Source organism: Zootermopsis nevadensis, unplaced genomic scaffold (genome assembly GCF_977971745.1).
Source record: "Zootermopsis nevadensis isolate Lab colony 2312 unplaced genomic scaffold, Znev_1.0 Znev_ptg000039l, whole genome shotgun sequence".
Lineage (NCBI taxonomy): Eukaryota > Metazoa > Arthropoda > Insecta > Blattodea > Termopsidae > Zootermopsis > Zootermopsis nevadensis.
Window position 1 is genome coordinate 36,830 of NW_028259171.1, and position 21,421 is coordinate 58,250.

At 36.9% G+C, this 21,421-nt stretch overlaps 1 protein-coding gene across 4 annotated transcripts in view; it reads left to right on the forward strand.

Annotated features, from left to right (window-relative positions):
- LOC110839564 (kinesin-like protein KIF21A) overlaps positions 1–21,421 on the forward strand; it is a 52,606-nt gene that overhangs the window by 22,094 nt on the left and 9,091 nt on the right. The window contains exons 11-22 of one of the 4 annotated variants that reach the window (XR_015538310.1): positions 1,400–1,597; positions 3,325–3,375; positions 3,493–3,693; positions 6,059–6,258; positions 7,087–7,336; positions 7,857–7,980; positions 9,899–10,130; positions 11,484–11,645; positions 13,264–13,397; positions 14,960–15,199; positions 17,060–17,212; positions 17,362–20,252. Coding sequence is in view for 2 of the 4 variants with exons in the window: in XM_087360150.1 (XP_087216276.1) it covers positions 1,400–1,597; positions 3,325–3,375; positions 3,493–3,693; positions 6,059–6,258; positions 7,087–7,336; positions 7,857–7,980; positions 9,899–10,130; positions 11,484–11,645; positions 13,264–13,397; positions 14,960–15,199; positions 17,060–17,135 (1,868 nt within the window). In the remaining 2 variants the exon portion in view is untranslated. Of the gene's footprint in view, positions 1–1,399; positions 1,598–3,324; positions 3,376–3,492; positions 3,694–6,058; positions 6,259–7,086; positions 7,337–7,856; positions 7,981–9,898; positions 10,131–11,483; positions 11,646–13,263; positions 13,398–14,959; positions 15,200–17,059; positions 20,253–21,421 lie in introns of those variants that run through there. The other 3 variants (XR_015538309.1, XM_087360151.1, XM_087360150.1) reach the window with 3 other exon arrangements.

Here is a 21,421-nt window from a genome sequence, read left to right on the forward strand (position 1 = left end):
AAGGCTTTGATACACATGAGAGCTTAAGAGTTGATAGACTATGAATTGGGAAATTTACCAACAAAATCAATGAATAACTTTTCAAGAGGTTGGCTAGCAATATCTGAACCCAGCATACGGGCTTTATGTTGGAGAATGTCTTTTGAGATAGAATACCCGAGTATGGTCTCATGACTGTCAGACTTAGACAGCCTTAGAGTATCGTCCGACCTCTGATGAGAGCTAGTATCGAAATGCAGCATGAAAAATCTAGTAAAATAGGAGCAACCAAAGGAGAAAGGGTGTCAGTAACAACATTTTGAGTGCCATGAATATGATGAACCGCAAACTTAAATGGCAAAAGTTTGATTACCCGGTGAGCTATTGTACCGAGCTGATGGTGGTGCAGAAGACACCACTTTTGGGCCTGATTGTTGGTTTCAAGGTCAAATTCAACGTGTTCATGATATGACCTAAACCTTTCCAGGCCAAATGAGAGAGCAAGACAGTCAAAGTTCAAAGGCCAGAAGTTTTCTGTCCTGAGGAGACACAGTCATGGAGGCATATGCAATAGGCTGACAGTCATTACAAGGGCCTTATAGATGAATCCTCACTTGAATAATAGGATAATGAAGGGGAGAGAAGGGTAGGATCAATGGGGAAGACATGCTATACGATTACTCACAGTTTCTAACTCAGCCCAAACAATAATTCGTATGTCCCAAATTCAGTGCGACAACCGTACATCAATAAAGGTTTAATATGAAACAGAATGTTAAATCCTTGACAACAAATACTATATTACAATGTTTTAATCAGAATAACATACCCAAAAAGGCAACAAACTCAAGCACAAAATGAAACTTGAGGATCCTTTCAGTACAGGAGGAAACACAAAATGGTAGCCTCCATAAAATTAGGTCAGATGGATGACCAGACAGCCACAGTGGGAACCGTATATGCCGAGGTAGCGTATGCCGGGCAGAGTAACTTAACCAGAGCAGCACAGATTTTCGAACCACTAAGAATGCACACAGAGTTTAGGTCTGAAAGAACTGACCACGCCAGCAGCAGGAAGGCAAGTGTCACAGGAAGGGAAAGAGAAAGGAAAAGGTAGGGAGAAAGGAAGATGGAAAGAGGAAATGGCCAAGTTTGGCATTACAAGTTGTTAACATGTGTCAGCAGCTGCGGAGGGCGTCTTCATGTTTTCCTGCACGAGTCCCACTTAGTCCTCATGTGGCCATGACAGGTGAGTTGCCTGCTGATCTTCTAGTAACATTGCTCCTTATGTTGGTGTGGCAAGTGATTGGTTCACTGCATTACTCTAGATAAATCTTTTATAATTTACTCATCTGTGTTTTCCTGCACTGTTAGGTAATTGAGAGAAATGTAATTAATATTATAAATGTTCTGTTGGCAGGCAATTTTGACATAGCACTAGGCGATACATCTTCTGTGGGCAGCCTGATTGCTGAAGCAAAGAAAGGGCTACAAAAGGACATGGAACTGCTGTCTAGAAGCAGTAGAGGCCAGCAAGGGGAAGGTGATGATGGCAAGAAAAATGGTGTGGAAGATGATGCAGAGGGTGAAAGTGATAATACTGATAGTGAAGAGAAGGGTTAGTATGTAGGATCTGAGGTTTTCATGGCGGTCAGTCTAAGGATGGCTCTCTTCTGGGTAGATGCACCATGTAGTCTGGTAGAAGTTTACTGATGTTTCAGAGGTATTTGCTGTGTCCATCATCAAGAGACTCATCAATCAGATGATGGAGGCAGCAAGGACCTCTGAAACATCTGTAATCATGATTCTTACAAATGTTCCCACGCTTGGAATGCATGTCTTAGTGTAGTGCTTCTTCATCTTTGCTGAGTCACGGACCAATAAAACAGTCATGTATTTCCTCAGGACTGATAGGTATCCTGTCTGTCCCACAAATAAGAGTCTCCAAACCTACTAAATACTAGCATATTAACACATTTTTATTTACAATATAAAATCAGTATGTTTATGTGGTTTTACTTTAATTAGATGCCATAATAACTTTCACTGAATGTTTGCATTTAAAAAAATAATCCACAAAGATAATTTGTTATGTGTTTGTATGTTTGTATTTTCCCATTTTTGAGGTATGCATTGACTGGCTCCAATACTCTTTCCTTCCCGCTTGGCCAGAAAGAGAAAGAAATGTTAAACACAAGTGGTTTGATGATCGACAGGAAATGTAAAAGTAACTAATCAGAAAAATGTGATTTTTCTGTTGTGTTATTATAATGCTGACTATAATTTGCAGTTCAACTACAGTCACTGACCACCAGCAGTTCATGGACCACTGGTTGAGGTCATTCATTTAAAGAATCCTTTTAGAATAATGAAGATACTTTAACTCGAGTATTTAACACAATATGATGATAAATATTACTTTAATTTTCAAACCAAAGGTTACTTGTCACTACATATATTTTTCTTATTTTTGTTTAACAATTATTTATTTTCATCCGTCTTATCACAATATTTAAAATTTCTTATAATTAAGATAATAAAATATTATTGATGTTCCATATCGATTGATCGATTTACACTTTGGAACATCCTTTACACAACATGTTTCAGTTTTTATAAAACCATCTTCAGGTGTATAAGATTTTCGAACTTAAAACTCAAATATTATTCCATTTGGTGATGTTTTATGCCATTTGTTTTTCGAATTTGGGCGAGGTGTTGTCTTTTCTTAAATTTAATCAGATGTACATATCGGTCTGTAAGTAGAAGATTGAAAGAAACACTAAAGAATTTGAAAGAATTTATAAAAGAATTTAGAGAATAAAATGCAAAATATATAAATTATAGATAAAAGTAGCAGTAAGATATAAATAAAAACAAATAAAACATACCTTAGATGTAGGATTGATTGTATGTTCCGATATGTCCAGAAGTACGACTGTCATCGTATAGGTGTGGGTCAATACTGACTGTGGTTGCTTGTGGAAGGAGTAAGTGAAAGGTGGCTGTCGGGGTTGGGGTTAATGATCTGTAGTGCATTGAAGATGGGGTTATTAAGGAATATGTTATTGTCATTTAGACAAATGTTTTGTTTATATGTTTGTTGTATGTAATATTTTTCTATTGTATTCCTATGTTTTTTGTTTTGTACTATTTTTAATATGTCCATTGTTTCGTTTATTGTATTATATGCATGTCCTGTATTTAGAATATGTTTTGCGTATTTTTGTTTTTCTATTGTATTTTGGGTTACAAAAGAATTTCCCTCTCATTCCATTATTATGTCTTTAAATTGTCATATTACTTTTAATTTTGATGATTGAATATTTTTATTTATTATTGCAGCTGGTGAAAATGAAGAAGACAGTGACAGCGACACAGACACAGAGGATAAAGGTAAGCATTCCATTTATTCAAACTTTGGGCTCAAAGCATCCATAATTTTTCATGATTTGTTATGTGTATTACAATTATAAATGAAACATTTGAATTACGTCTGTGGTAACTTTTCAGATGAAGAAACTGCACGTTACGGTTTGGAGCTGGCGGAGTTGACCTCAGAGATCAACATCAAACAGAAGCTGATAGAGGAACTGGAACGGTCTCAGAAGCGAATCCAGTTTATGCGACAACACTACGAGGACAAACTTCAGCTTTTACATGAACGAATCAGAGCCACTCAAGAGGAGCGTGATACTGTTCTTTTGTCCTTCAGTGAGTAATTGATAAAAGCAAACAGACTGCTTCATTCTGACTGGAGATAGTATCATAGAAATTCATAAAACATTAAACACTTAATTGCATACTCTCACCACACTTTTGTTTGCGAGTTCCCTGCATTTCTTTTCTGTCCCGTGTCAGAATCTGTTGAGAGATTTAAAATTTTTCCCTGTGCATGTTAATTTGTAGGAACTTAGGGGGAATAACTCATATGTCTCCAGATTAGTCTGTAACATTAACTTTGGCTGAACAGTGATGAGGTAGGAACATATATTGTTTTCTCATTTTCTTTATCTGTAATTTTAATTATGTGTTTTGGCTACATAAGGAGGGTGATTTATTATATGAGGAAAAGATGAAAACTGATTTCATTCTGCTGCAGTAACAAACCAAAATAGGAGGTTGACAGTTTTAGTTGTTTTGTAGTGTGTGTAAGTGGGTTGGCATGCACACATCCACACACACAGGCAAGCGTAACTTACAAATGTGCTTGCATACTCCATGTGGTTTTAAGCTAACCTAACCTTTCCTAAATGGACTTCTCTTAACACAACCTGAACTAATATGGCCTAACATATATGAACACTTCAGCTGATTCTCCACTTATATCAGTATGAACCATGGTTATCATGGTAACCAAGGAAAATATTCAAATAATGCATAACCATGGTAATTATGGTAATCATTGAAAAGTAATGAATTCATATTTAAGTAGTTCTCAAGTTGGCCACCAGCTTGCAGCACCACAGTGGCCTACTGTGTGTGTGTACCTCACGATTTTCTATGTCTTTTTTATGACTACTATTGGAACATTCATAAGTACGATTTTGACATTCTGCAGAATGGCACAACCTCCGTACCAGATTTCTTTCCAGTCCATCCAGTGGTTCTCAGGTGTAATCAACTGGACAGACGGATAGATGTGACCAGCCCATAATGCATTTTTCCCATGTGCTTCGTGCAAGTAACGCATAATAACTGAGCAATATTGTTTGTGTCATTACTCTCATCAGTACTAAACAAAAGCTTTCAAATTGTTTTGCTTTGTTTCTGAGTTCATTAAGTAAGTCACTACTAATATCATTGTTGCACAGACAAACTTATAATGTGAGGAAAAAATTCTTTTTTGAACATATTTCTTGCGCTGTGTGTTGAAAATATTTTCTTATGAATTTCCCATCAGAAAGAAGTTTGCTCGTTAATCGGCAAGTGAGTAGCAAAATAATTTGCTTGCAGTGCAGAGGAACTATCACTCCATTGTTGTTACTCAGGCCCCCTTTTTAAAACCACCACTTGTTCTTTTTTCAGAGCACTGATACAGTTTTTGTATGTTTATTTGTGCTTTTAATTTTAATGTCTGACAGTATTGTATTCTTTCAAAACAACAGTACTCTCCCATTTGTAGAAACAAATTCAGATTGCGCTTTACTGTTTTTGATAAAAATGTTATGTATGGTATTTTCTTTAATGTAGCTCAATTTTCTTTAATTATGGTTCCCCAAAGCAACTAATGCCAAAGAAATGTGCGTTCTGCATACACTTTGAAAATTACATACCAGAGAAAAGAACTCATATAAATTTTGCAAAGAATGATATTTATGTCTGAGAAGGAAATGCCACATTTCTGTCTTGAAGCAAACAACAGTAAAGTCTCGAGGTTTCAGGTTCTCATGGTAGGAAGTCTGAAGATGGCTGTCTTCTGGATTGCTGTACCGTGTAGTCTGGTAGAAGTTTGCCTACATTTCAGAGATGCTTGCTGCATCTGTCACCCTGGTTATGGAGGCAGCAAGCACGTTTGAAACGTCAGTAAACTTCAGATAATACAGCATAACAACCCAGGAGAATCCATCTTTACTGTAAATTCGGTTGTGTCAACAATGCACATTGCAGTGAGCATGAAAATTTATGGTCTCAATTCTGCAATAAACACACCGTGAACATCTGTAGATGTTGGCTGACTAATAGGCCTACTTGAGAAATGCATTTTGACTTGAACGTGTTCTGGCAGTAACTTTGAAGATTACTGTCAACCCTAAGTACTGCATTTCTCTTGGAGAACCGGTTAGGAAATTCTCACTCCCCAAACTAGGTGGCACGTGTAGAATAAGTACTAATATTTGTTGTTATCGGCAGTCATGCTCTTGTTTGAGGTAACTGACCACTGCCTCACTAAATCTTTGTGAGGTCTTGACCACCTCTTTCTAGTGACAGGTTTCATATAGATTGTGGTTCATAGGTTGAAGACCCTTGATGTGTGTATGTGTGTGTACAGTCGACACCATAATGCATAATAATAATGAATAGCAAAGAGAACAGACCTTATTTGTCAACCAAGCTATGGTGCATGCCATGTTCACAGCTAATCAAACCAACAAACCAACTGAGAAAGAGCGGAAAGTACGTGATGAGTATGAACGTAAACTATCAGAAATGCAAAAGGAGATGAAAAGACTTCAGTCGGCAAAGAAAGAACATGCAAGATTACTTCGCAACCAGACCCAGCATGAAAACCAGGTGAAGGCACTGAAGAATGACTTGGCTGAAATGAAACTTGCAAAGGTGAGCTTGTTCTGATACTTTACGTATTTTTAAGATCTTTGAAACTTGTGTGTGTTACATTATAACAATCAGACTAAGGTTTTTCTTTCTTCTGAAAATAAACTACACTTAGCAATGCCATTTAAAATTACCGTTCTTGATATTGTCAGACTGTGTAAGTTGTTGTCTTTTAAGTTTGAATGCTGCACAGTCTTGTAGGTGGCTATCAGTGATTTGGAGGATTATGTCACCTCCATCTACTGGGTGTCTCTGAAAAGTTGGTAGCCAAGTACAGTTTTACACAGCATCATAACCCAGAGGACCACCGTTGACATCTTTACTGCTATGAGAATTTCAAATCTTGAACTGTTAGAGTACGTAGTTAATGCATAAAAGTAAATGAAAACTTAAGGGCAGCTTTATTATAAGTTTTGACAATTTTTACTCTGTAGTTGGACATATATAAATTATTATTATTATTATATTTTTTTAAAAAAAGAAATGGCTTCTGCTTTTTAACTATTCAGAGAGGTAGATTCATCAGAGAATATTACTGTCCCACTGGTGATCCACACTGCTCTCAGAAAATGCTAGGCAGTGTAGTTGATATTCATTGGTTGAGTACAGCCATCACCACAGCATGTCATTTTCTGTTGATCACTTCTTCAGCACAGTAGAGTCTGACTGCTGACAGAGTTTTTAAATAAACTAGATAAAGGAAACATTCTGTCTTCAGAAAAATCAGATTACATATTGTTCTTTCTGCGAAGAATTTGATTAGGCCTGTGCGTTAGATTACAATTTATAGCACTTTTGAAAATGGGACTGTATCTGGCCTTTCATTCTCAGGTAAAACTCTTGAATAAGATGAAAGAAGAATCAGCAAAGCACAAGGATGTGGAAGTACGAAGGAATCGTGAAATTGCACAATTGCGAAAGGAATCTCGCAAAAGGGAAAACACGATTCGATCCTTGGAGGCAGAGAAACGGGTAAAAGAAGCAGTTTTGAAACGCAAGCACGAGGAAGTTACTGCTTTGCGCAAAATGCATCGTGGACCACTCAGCAATAAGGCCGTTGGCAGAATCGGACCTAGGCACGGTAGGTTGTTGGAGTATTTATGGTTATTTGATATTATATATACATGTTTATTGAAGGTTATGGCATGTTATAAATTTTTATTCTTCTATTTCCTTCCAGTTAGATCCATTGTATTAAATGACATATTACTCTGAGTTACTGCTTTGTGCAGCAAAATTTATCAGCATCCACAGCTGCCTGTAGTGCCATATGTGGGACTAAATAATAAAATTTTGTTGAATTTTGTAAATCATACACACTCTAGTGTGGTATAGGTGATATGTAATGCTGAATTTATAAAGTAGTATGTTATGTGTTGTAGTTATGTGACATAAGGTATTTGGCTGTTTGTACTCTCAAGTATTGTGCTGTAGGTGCAGAGGTTATAAATGTTTAGTGAACTTACACGAACTCAATACAAATGTGGACTTAATACCAAGTGAATTCTGCTATCTTTCAATTCATAGTCTTAAGTTGTAGCATTGTTTGCAGTCAGTATAATTTATTATTTCTGAGCTGCATTTTTTTTTTTGATAAACAGCTTCGAAACGACTTGGTGTTTCTCCAAAGCAAGTTAAACATAGATGGCAGCAGTTGGAGAATAATATCAGAAAGACTGCAACTAGCAAACAAATTGTTGCATCCATGGAACGTGACATGGACAGGTACTGAAGCATATAGTATTTTTAAATGGAATACCCGGAGTCTGTATAGGGTCTGTTCTCTTGAAACAGTTTTAAGAGAATTAGCAAAGTATGAATTAGGTTTGTCAGAGCTTTATGTCAGGTAGGAAAAGGGAAACACTAAATAAACAGTCGATTATACTCTTTTTGTGGACGTGGGAATTCTAATTGTTGCTTAAGAACATGCTTTTTTGTGCAGACAGCAGTCATATCAGTTAAGAAGGTAGAGTCTGTTAGAGATACGATGTAATATTTATATAATATTCAGAAGTTGTGGAGTGATGTTATTGTTCTGAACATGGGTGTATCAACTGAGGATAAAAGTGTTGATACAAAGAACACATTTTATGAGGAGATAGAGCTTGTATTTTCTCAGTTCCATAAACAAATGAACATTTTTTTTTACAAGATTGCAATGCAATTGCCAATTGATAATGAGAGTTTACATGAAAATAGTAATGATAATGTAATGAGGTTAGTGAATTTTGCCATGTGAAAAATGTAATTGTCAACGTTACACTGTGCCCACATCACAGAATTTGTTGATGCATTTGGACTTTAACTCATGGAAAGGTATGCTTGGTAGCTGTTCTTTTAGAGGGGCTGACTGTGATGCTGACCATCATTTGGTGGTAGCAAAAGTTAGATAGATTATTGGTAAGTAAACAAGCAATACAAACAAGAGTTTCAGTCTCAGAAAGCTAAATTATGAAGAGTATCAGGTTAAAATCTTGAGCTGGTTTGTGGCTTTCCAGAATTTAGATGGTAATGCTGACATAAATAGGGCTTAGGAAAGTGTTTGGAGGGGATCAGAACTTTTTTTTCAGACAAAGATTTTGACCTCATTGCAAAATGTCAACTCATTCAGGCATCTTTCCTTGTGACAGCCACCAGACTTCACGATGATGAAGTACATACATGTAGTCAGAACCAATGTCAGTGCATCTGGCTAAAAGTCCTGTTGTTGACCAACCTAAATTTTATAAAATTAAAACTTGAATGACTTCTTTCATTATAATATCAAGCTCCTCCAATAGCTTCTTAGAATCAGTATTGCCACAGTGCAGGAGGCAAAGAATTTTCACCAGATTCACTTCCTTTGCTCTGGCACAAAAGCCATAGCGTGCTCCAGACTTTGTTTGTGTAACGTCAGTCAGTACACAAACTGAAACACAGATTCAAGATCATACTTTATTAATTGAAAAATTAGTCTTTTTTTTTAATATCTTCCCCTGTTGTGGTCGTAGTCAGTGGCTGGCAAAACAGAAATTCTTCTTCCATGTCTATTATCCCAGGATAGCATACTTATGCTATGAGCTGTGCGTTGTCACTGACATCAGTTGTTTCATACAGCTGAAGACTAAAGTGCGTACTTGTCTTTATAGCTGCAGTCACGTGCTGTTTAATAATATTGAGTAATAGGTACAGAGTGATGTGTGTAAAATGAGCTTCCAGCATGTGGCAGACACTGGCATTGATGCACTCACTACATTCTTCTTCCTCCCCACCTCTATTTTGTTTCTTGGTGGTACTGACAGTCATAGCATGGCACTGCAGTGTGTCGTCACTTCACTAGACGGCATGGGTTGAGACAGTCTCAATACAGTGACTTTGCGGCTGCCAGGAAAAATGATTTGCTGCAAGTACATCTGGACAGTTCTTGAAAAATAAGTGGCTGTTAAAAGCTGTTTCTCAAAATTTAAGTCACTTATATAAAAAAAGTAAAGCTATTTTTGATGTGTTGTGAATGCATGGATTATCCATGTTTTGTGATTATTTGTGCATCTTCTCCTCTTCATTAGCCCAGATAATTTGAAGTTTGCTGTATTTACTTTCTTGATTTTGAATGTTTGCCATTGTCATACTTCAAAATGCTTGACATTCTTAGAATTCTGTGTAGATGGCTGATCTTGGTGATGTTGGTGTGCAGGCAGCTACGATATCGGGAGGAACTTGGACGATCTCTGGACCAGCTGATGCATCGTAGAGACCATGCTCTTATAAGTCGCCAGGATTTCTCAGTGATTCGTGACTTGGAGGATCAGATAGAGCGCATGAAAGCCAACATTGATTATGTGCAGGAAAGCATTGCAGAATCTCAGGCAAACATAATGCAGATTGAGGAGAGCAAGGTTTGGGCTGGATTTTTATTTCCTTTCACACTTACTCTGGAATCATGTTACAGCTGTCTTATTATCTTTGTGAGGAAGTGGTTAGGTTATTCTCATTCAGAACCAGTCCACCTGGCCTGGCCTTCTCATAACACTAAATAAGCTGTCCACTTACTCACTTCAGCTCACATAATGGAGGCAATAATATATTCATCTGAAATGCTGATATTCAATCTAAGGTCTGTATGGTGAAGTAGCCCTTTGGGTCAACATCCATTCTCACATTACTATGAAAACTTCAAGTCCAACATATTTTATGTTAGTTGATACTCAAATTGATGAGAGGGCTGTCCCACGTCAGTCCTGAAACTTTGGTATGTTCCTGCAAATCCACATTGTGTTACAACTAGGAAGACCAACATTAACTTAGGATACACACATTAATTCAATTTTTACTTGTGTTCCAACTGTCAGATGATTTTTATGCAAGTTTATGTGCTTATTGCCATATATATATACACACACACACACATACACATATATACACACACACAGGTTGTCCCACCTAACTTTGGAACCTAAATTTTATCATTTTAAAGTTTACAAAACAATAACATTAAAATGTACACAGTGTCTAATGGGGTATACATTAACCAATAAAATATTGATTATGGAATCGTTGTTATGAAGTTATCAAGGATACCATCTCTTTTTTAAATAGAATTATTTTTAATCTAGAATTACTGCCAGATTTGAGACGTTTACACAACACATTCATTTTTGATGAACTGTTACTGAGATGTCACCACATAAACTATGAGAGACAGATGCATCAGTACATATTTAAATTGAAAATTTTATCTTTGAACAAAGGTTACAGTTAATAACTATTAAAAATGGTGACCACTGTCATAATTAGTACTTCACTGCTTAGTGTATAGCCTATTAAACATGATATACATTTTGTTTGAATCTTTTTTTTGTGTTAAAATGAGAGAATGCACACATATACTTATGTATGTGTGAATGTGTGCATATATATGTATGTGTGTGTATTTATCACATGGATGGACATGTTAGTCCAGTGACTGTAACTGCTATAACTGTAACGTGGGCATGTGAAAAACGATTCCTTTCTTTCCTTCAGTCACTGTTTCTCTGATTGTAAGATCTTTATTCTTTCTTAGTAAATGTTTATATTGATATGAATTATTTCCTCATGTACTGTTTACCCTAGTGCCACGTTTTCAGAATATGAAGTTACATTTCTGGAGGAAGGAAGATTTGCATCTTTCCAGATCTGTGACCACACATTCTGTTCAACGTGGTTTTATAGCTGTTACGATTGTGTTCATACTGACATGAAACTTGCAGGAGAACTTGGATACTCTGGATGTAGCAAGCTTGGTACAAGGCCTGACAGAGATGGACTCAAGATACCTGATTGAGAAACTGTGTAACATGGCTATCAACCAAAGTTTCTTGGCTGCACAGAAAGAACTTGCTGTCAAAGAGATGGAAGCCAAGCCAAACGAGGTAGTGTATTAACTTTTAACTCTTTACGTGGCACACTGGGTGGACGATTAATTATTCTGTTGTTAGCAGAATAAATATATTAAAAGACGCTTTAACTTCGGATTTCCAAGTTCTTTTAATTTAAGTACTGCTATAGAGATACTAATAGCACCCAGAAAGAACACTTGGCACGAAGTCAAACAAAGGTCGTACGAGCTGGACAGACAAGTCTTAGCATGATGTCAAGCTGTGGGTAAGGAAAGTTGATACATTTATTACCAGTCGTATTTACTTCGTCATGCTTGTTACATCCACCAGCCGTGGTTTTGATACATGTATATTTTCCAATTTACTTGTGAATTTTGAAATGCATCGTATAGAATGCAGTGAATTATTACTGTGTTCAGTAGTGTGTCGGCTGTGGTCATTATAGCAGAGAGCAATGAAGTTCACAGCAGTCAAAAAGGAAGAGTAGAGTATCAGTGTTCATCTAAATATAAATGTGATTGGAATATTATTTTTTATCTCCAGACATGCAGCATATCATCCAAGTACATGGATGACTATAAGAATAAATAAATATGGTTTTAGATAGAAGAAAGATTTTAAGGAGAATTTCTTTAACGTTTATACTGCACAACAGTTTTGTGCTCCATCTTATCAAAACTGGTTTGCCATTGAGTACACAATGATTAAAGCTAGATGGGTCTACACCACACACACACACACAGCAAATGTTGTCTTGGACTTCACACAAGACACTTTCAGTCCACATGTGATTTCCCATGGACATCCTGCTTGCCATGTATGTGGACAGAAGTGGCCACCCAGTAGCCTGGATATACACCCCTTTGACTTTTTCTTTTGGAGTTACCTTAAGGAAAAACTGTTTGAAAGAACAGCTTTGATAATGCAATGCAGGGCTGTGGACATTCAGATGTGTGGCGAAATTATGGAGGATTTGTATTGTCAAATGTAGCCATACATGTTTTGGAGGATACATAATAGAATGTTGGTCATACTGAGCATATGATCCATAAAGGATGAATCTGTTTGTGTGTTTATATGTACAGTTATATGGATATTACAGCTTTTATTTAATGTTTTAATCAGGTATCATTTTATGTGCTACCTTGTACACTTTATGGTGTTCATGAGCATTGGTGCTTCCAATGTGAGAAGTGAAGGTGGGTACTTACTGTCTCCATCATCAGGGCAGTGAGTAAGCTGCATGTGAGATTGGGTTTGAGGTGTAGGAACCAGTCAGTGAAGGCAGAACCTCGGCCAGACCAGCGGGGACGTGGGTGAGCATTGACGATGGCGAGGTAGCCAACAGCAGGGCCAGATTACAGCTTCCTGATCATCCTGATGATACAGGCAGCAAATACATCAGAGACATTGGTAAACTTCTACCACGCTACACAGCGCTACAACCCAGAAGGCGGTCGTCTTTGTACCTGCTGCCATTAGAGCGTGAAATTGTACTTCTATTGTTTATGTAACCATTTTCAAGTTGTGTTCTAAAATTTTTTAAAAGAACTGGTTTGAGCTCAGATATGTGATCTTAAGTTGTATCTGTCATGAAGGTTTTTATAATTTTCTGTTCCTCTAACACTGGTTTTTGTCTGCATGTTGCCAGCTCAAACAGGAGAATAGCACACAGCAGCAGCTACTGGAGCATCTGTTGAATGAGCGTGCTGATAATGACAACATTGCAGTATTATCATCAGATAGTTCTGCAAAGTCTTCAAGGTCTAACTCTCCTACAGACACGTAAGCAATTTCTTATACAGTATTAAAGTTTTGCATGGACTTCATCTTTAAATTGGCACATGAAAATAATATTACAGTCACCTTCTGAGATACTGTCCCTCCTTCAGAATCTGTTCTGGAAGTTTCATTTCAGAGAAACAAACTGTTCCTGTCTTCAGGGCTCCATCTCCTTGCCTTCCAAGATAGAAGAACACAGAATCTAAGCAAAGATTTGAATAATGATTATTTAGAGAAATCTGCTATGTTTTATTTTATTAGAAGCATGTGAAACCTTGAAGATATCCATCTTCTGGGTTATTGCCCTGATGACGGAGGCAGTATGACCTCTGAAACGTTGGTTAGCATCGACCAGACTACACAGCGCAATAACCCAGAAGACGGATATCTTCATACTCACCGCTGTGAGAACCTCAAGTCTTACATGTGAAACCTTTGTTGTGTCTGTGGTATTGTATGAACAAAACAACATTTCTTGTTGAGACAGAGGCAACTTTTTTCTCAAATGGAAAAGGGATTAATGAAGGTTATGCAATTATATCTCCATGTTATTTGGATGTGGGTTCAGATTCTACCTAAGAGTTGGAAGTTTTTGCTTTTTTATCTGTGCTTATCATCTCCCAGTAATCCAGAAGTAATATAAAATTCACTATTCCATTAACTACATCCTCTCACCTGCAGTATGCTGTACTTAATTGAAGTGTTTGAAAAGATATTTAAAAAATTGGGATCCAAGCCATAAGGAGTAAATATGGTGGGAAAGCTAGTGAGGTAATGCTCGAGGGGAGGAAAATCCCTAAAGGGTGGCCAAACTTTAATGGGATGAAGGCCAATTGGGAAAGAGCCCTGCTGGGACAAACCCCAGGGTGGAACCCCCAGGGAGATATAAGTACAAGCCCCTGGGTTCACTTCACCCCTTGTGGATACTTTGGTGGGGGGAGGGGCGGTTAGCCTTGCATGGGGTTAGTTGAAAGATCAGACAGATGTGCATGTTCCTATAAGGTGTTCTTCGTTTTACACTGAAGTGTGAGAAACACCAAAAAGTGATGAATACAAGGAAAATATTCCACATTCAAAAATAACTCTTGGTAAATAATTTATTCTTTTGTCTCAGATAATATGAAATAGCCTTTAATGCTTTATTAGTAGCTCATGATAGCAGCAAGATTATTTATTTTATGATTTGTATTTAATTCCATTATTGTCTCTCCAAGTGATTTTTTGATGTGTATAGTTATATATATATATATATATATATATATATATATATATATATATATATATATATATATATGTACTATTTCACAGTTAACTTTAAAAAAGCTAATCTGTGCTCCAAGCAGCAAATAATTTGAAAAGGTAAAGGTGAAGCGCACACTAAAGTTTATTTTAAACTTTTTTTGGTTTCCCCATCGAGTATCAGTAGACATTGTTGGTGTATTCTTAGGCCTGTTTGTTACAAGTTATGTATATCCTTCTGATATGTCATAATGTAATGTTAAGTGACTTTGCCTAAGTCACTTTCAGTTGTACATAATATTGTTTAATGTTTTTTGTGTCCGCAGCTCTAATGATAATGCGCAACGAATGAGTGTTACAATACCGCACAAGATTCGACGCTTAACGGCATTACCAGAGGAACTGCTGTATCCCATTATTTCATTAACCACCAACCAGGACCGGCTGACTTGCACAGAATTACTTGGCACCACAGCCATTCGAGAGGAGATGACAGACTCAAATTTGATGCCACCGCCATTAGCTGGTGGCATTGTGAGGGTGCCCAGTGCACCAGGTGCTCTCAAGTATGTGAATCTTTAGCTTATTCTAATATTTTTGTGATATAAATTGCAGCTAAAATATCAGTCTTCATAATACAGGGTGTTGCACCCTTGTCACAAGTCCCTGTTTGCTTCAGAAATGTGTTTTCCTCCAGTTAAATCTGGTTCAGATGTTGGCAGACAAAGAAATGCATGCCTTTTGGTAGAATGTTAATGTCTTAACCCTTTGCATGAGCTCTGAGACAGTACTTGCAAATTTCCCAGTTATCAACAAGGCCAGGTCATCAGTGCAGCCTTGTGCACTGACCCTCCCTCTTGAGCCATGCAAGATGTCCATCCCTCACCAGGGTGCACATTAGTGAGGACGAACCCCTCCCCTACAGACACCCTCAACCAATAACTCATTCGGGCTGTCACAGTTTTCTAGCTTCCAAGCGTCCATTTTATTACAGCCCAGTCCACCCCCTGCTGTTTACTTACCTTGTACATTGAAATGTGGTATTGTCAAATGGACCCTCTGTCCAGAAATATTTCCAGAGTGCTAAGCCCACCCTTGAGTGCCCTCTCAGTCTTGTAAAGAAGACTGAAGAGCTGTCTCTACGGACCTGCCGGTGTGGTATGCATGTTGTTGGGAGCACAATGGTTATTCCACCAAGGCTCTGTATTTTATATATCTATCCATGAGCCCTTTCATTGTTTTCAAGAGGAAAAGCTTGAAACTGATATGATGAAAATATTTTGCCTGAACATAACTCAAATGCCCAGGTTTAGGTATCATTACCAGTGACGTCCTCTGGGCCCTCTCGTGAGATAGACAAGAAGACGGCTTCCTCCCCTTGAGACTTAGAGTCATATGGAGTCTCCCAGCACATCTTCTGTTCTTATATGAATGTTGCAATGGGTTCTCCAAACCATATGCCTGCCCATTCACTATCAGGTTGTGTTCCTCAAAGAAGGCTGTGTGTCCCTCTTCCTAGCATCCTTTAAATATGCAGTCGGACCCCTCTTGCTCTTCCTTGCTGCCATTGAAAAGACATTTATGCCAACTTTCAAGTTTCTTATATTTTTCACCACTTCCAGCTTAGTAAAAGTTAAATTTGGATGTACAGACAGCCTTCCATTGCCTGTTTAATTTGGGAATTATCCATCCATTTTCATAAAATGAAGAATTCAACATTCTTTGTCATTAAATAAGAGTCATGTGAACAAGACAGCAGCATTAGTCTGGAGCATGTATGTTAACCATATTTTTGTTGTTATTAGGCTGAGATGTGTGTTTGGTGTGAAGTCAGCAGTACTGTTAATTTTTTCCTAGCCAATACCTGAAATGTCCTGTCTTTACTGTCTCCAAAATTTCAATATTTGTGGTATTATCAGTCCTATTACATATCAAATTTTCCATGTCTTGAATTAAATATGTGTATTTTAGGAAATATACTTTTTTGGAACCTTCTGAAATTATACACACACTAACCTTCTAACTACTCTAAGAGAGAGAGAGTTTGGTAATTTTGATTGCTTGCAGTGTGTCTACGCGTGTTAGCCTTGGACATTACCATGATAAATCTTTAATATTTCCATGTGGTATTGACCAATTTTATGCATTTTTATTTAAACAGCTGTTTACTTCCTTAGTACTTGTTATGTGAATAGCTACATGGTATAGCTGAAAGTGAAGATATAGATAGCTCCCTTTCTTTGCGGTACGAGTTCTGCAGCAACATGTTCAGTTGTTACCTGATGTTGGTGTTGTGCTTGGGCTACACACACATATTTGACTTGTAGGGTTTTTTTCCAAAGTTTAGAGTTGGAAGGAATGATTCTTGTGCTTCATTCAGTAATTTTTGATGAAAGTTGAAATACTATAACCTTGTGTCATTTCAGCAGAACACTAGTAGCCAGTAGGCCAGATCAGCTGAAACCATCACCAGTGGCAGCACGCAAAGTGTATGACCGATAGGAATCAATCTCTCCCCGTCTTGGTCGACGCAACATGAATCTTGTGCAGGGCAACCTCTTGGGCAAGCCAGGGTCCATGTGAGTAAAATTAAAACCTTGTCACTGGTGCGAAATTACCTTCTTTTCCAGTTGAATTGGTGGATTCCATCTTAATTTCTTGTTAGTTTTAAATTCTACTGTGTAGCTGAGCAGGAATGCTTTATTTCATGTTGATTTTTATGTTGTAGATGATGAACTCTCAACTTTTTATGGGTGTTTCTAGCTGCATACTAAAAGATGGTTGTCTCTATAGTAGTCTTTGATGTTACGATATTGAAGTTTGTAATCAACGTGATAATGCTGGTTAGCCTTATTATATGCAACACTGATAATGACTCAAAACCTTGTTATAGCCATGTTTTAATTTTGGACAGATCATAGTGAGTGGTAGTGGAGATTGGAATTACTGAAATTGTCACAATGCTGTGAATTTCTTCAGAGGGACTTGGACTGACCTGTTTTATTTTTGTGTAGGGTCACATGTCAGAACCCCAAAATTAGGATTTTCATGCTAAATGAATGTAGACACGTGCCCCTTACAGTCAGCTTGCTAATGTAGTCCAAGCTTATCCTTTGCAATTGAAAAGTTTGGAATATGTCAGTGTACAGAATGAAATCACGTTGTAAAATTAGGTAATAAAGTTCATAATTGAAGTTATTATAGAGACCTATTTTTTTGTTGGTTCCTTTCTTGGGTCTCCAGAGGATTGTTATAACTTGGAAGGCCTGTATTATAATTTGTTTAGATACACACTCATTGAAAACCAGAATAGAAAATGTAATACCTTAAAGAAAGTTCTGTCTGCATTGATTTGTTATAACGTGTCCAGAATATACACAAAAGTTGTTATGAGTGTTCTGACCTTAAGATTTTCAGGTGGGAAATGGGAGGAAGGTGTAAAATATGAAATTTCTATGACTGATACAGAAATTATCTTCTCAAGTGACCATCTGTTTTGATAAGTGATTAAACCTCAATGTTTTGGAAGCTGCGTCTTTGCAGGCTGAGATGCACACAGCCGGTCACTCAGTCTCCAGAAAGTTGTATAAGAGGCAAATGTCTCATCACACAACGAAGAATCAGAACCCTTACCTCGTTCCCTGTCGCGAAATAAGCACCCACTACTTTACTCTCCCCTTTTAAAATAAGAAATCCTCACGTTACTTTCATGCTAAAAATTAAATTCTGGCTTATGGTGAACTGCTCAGTCATTGATCATCCATTACTAATCTTTGATCCTCTCTTTCTCTGTTTAATACCTGTAAGTAATGAGAAAAATAATCATTCTGAGTCCCCCCCCCCCAATATGGGCACCATCTTACTTTAAACACTAGAATATTCCGATGTTTTCATTGTTATGTAGCAACCAGGTAGATTATTGCACAGAATAGAAGCCGCTGTGATAAATTGTTTCCTTCCTTTCTTGATTTCTTATTGAAATATTTACGCAAAAGACATTAAGTTTCAAATATTATTTAAAATTTGGTATGCAACTATTCTTTTCATTATACATATTGCATTATTGTCAGTCCTGCTCTGAGGGACCCCTTTTCCTTCTGCTTTGATCTTTCCCACATAAATGCTTATCTGTTGTTTCGAAGCATTAATAAATACTCTGTCATGACGTTTGAATGTTATTGCACCAGAAGGCATGCTGATTTGAAGATTATTGTTATGGTCACACTTTCAAGTCATTGTGTGTGTTTATGTAGGATTATTTTTGCATTTCACGTCGGTGTTTTTAACCAATAACTATTTGTAATACATGTGTAAAAATTGAAATCTCATGCTATAATAATTAAAATACCGAATAATAAGTAGTTTTCCGTGTGGCTGTCATCCATGAAATTCAACATACCTGGATTTGATATTTTAAAATTACATTTTTTTGTGAAGGAACTTAAAGGAAATGAACATCTTGGCACAGCTGAATACTAGCACATACATTTGGATTTGCACAATTTCACTTGTGCTCTCTCGCTCTCTCTCTCTGACATATCATATATACTTAAATCTTAGTGTCTGACCAGTCCAGAGCCAAAATTTTGTAAAACAGCAGAGATGAAGTTGCTAAGAAGACAGCACAGACTCCATTGTTAAATGTTAAAATCCGGGTCACTTTAGCTATAAAGATAACTGGCCAATTCAGTCATAAGTTTCTTGAATCAACGGATGTCGGTGACAGTGCCTAATTTGTATCTTGTGTACATCATCATGGTTCAGCAGGCATGGCAGAAGAGTTTTTACTTCGCTTTGCTTCCTGTTACCCACTCCCAAAGCCAATGAAGATTGTCAGGTGGTACAGAACTGAACTGGAAATCATTCCTCCATTGATGGTGCATCATCTGTTTTCGCTGCACCATTTGTGAGATGTAGAAAAAAACTTGCCTATGGCAGAAGTCTGAAGTTAACGTGGTTGGTTTTTTGTGTCAAGAGCGTGATGCAGGATATTTCAGCTTGCTGCCAATGAGATGTTTTCACATTTAGTTTAGTTTATAAAGTAATGTTACAAATTAATGTAATTTAGGTGCAATTTGCAAAGATAATGCTGCAATAAATTATATTACTGTTCAACACAAAAAATCTTAATTTCCATCAGCTTTGATGGTACATAGGTTGTTATGCAATATAATATTCCCATTGGCCAATATTCTGTTATTTGCATTTATGACACTGCATAATTTTCACTTTGTGCATTAAACCATGGCCTTGCAAAACCTGACCTATGTCCAGTTTCAGTATGGCCTGCAAGAGCTCATAATTCATATTAATGTATTGAATATCTTGTGTCTGTATTTTGTTTTCTTGTTCTGGTCATGAAGTTCTTCAAGTTATGCAAAAGGCTTATATGTGTGGCACTCACAGGAAATACACCAAATGTTTATGAAGAAGTTCTTTTTTGAGACTTTGTCATGATGTGGTCCTCTGTAGAAGACGAGGAAGATACGTTATAATTCCATTCTCAAGAATATTTTTTTAAGCTCATCATTTAGGGATTTTAAATATAAGTTCTTGTCAGATGTAATCTTCTCTCTTAAAGATTCTAGTAATTAATATGAAATAAAACTGTTGCATGAATATGTAATTACTCTATCTGGCAGTTTGCTACTGTTTGTACAATTCAGAATTTAAGAAGATTTTCGCACAACTAACAAGAGGAGGAAGAACAGTTCCAATTATTATTTATATTCATACAGAAGAAATGGGCAAAATCTTTACAAATATCTTTGAAACTTATTGTTATAGATAACACTACAAATGCAGATATTTAAGGATAACAGATTTTTGTTTTGAAATTAACAATGCCCGTCAGATGAGCAGGCCTGTGATAAGCTTGTGGGTAAGAAAACCTGATAAATTCAAACACATGTTAAGTTTTCCCTCTGTAACACTGCAGGCATTCTGCTGGTGATAAAGGAAAACGCATCTCAAGTCCATCAGAAATGTGATTTGAAATCATTATCCAGTTCAGATGTGCTGTCAGTATCATACCATATTGATCAGAAGATTCTCCATTGTTTCTGAGTCATGAAGGGAAATTGGAATTATGAGCTATCAGTGTGTACTTGTTAAGAACATTTGCTTGTTTTCCTGCTGGCAGATAACAATGTTTTTGGTTTTCCACCACTTTATTTGAAAACATCAAGTTTTTTGGTGCAGAACCATCAGTTCCTGAACTATTGCCACCATATAGGTCTGAAGTCACGCATTTGTCTTGTCCTTCAGCCAATTATTGAACAGTGTCTGTATGAGTTGGTATGACGTAGAAATTTAGACGATACATATGTTCTCATAGCATCTCATAGATCTGATATCTTAACATACATAACACCGAGGAAGCTATTTTAAATCTTGTTTGTCCGTATCATGTGATCCTTCCATATGGCACGTCCATTTCCTTGAGAAACAGCCGACAGCTGAGAGGCCAGCATCTTGTGCCAGGTGATTGGTTTCATTTTAAATCTGTGTAATATTTTTGTGCATGTTTTCAAATTTTCATTTTTCTTGCAGATCTGCATCTGTGTTGCTGTCGTTCATGTTGGCTTTACTAATTTATACTTGTTATGCAGTTTGTTGAATCTTTAGAGTTGCTTTTAATCATGACTACACTGAGTACGTGAAGCACAAAATTTGCCATAGAAAATTCTACATTGGAGAAAAGAAGGGCTTGTTATCAGTGTATTCATATTTTAATATCTGCTATAAGTGTCACCTCTAAGTAAAGTAATTTAGCATTCTGTTACAAT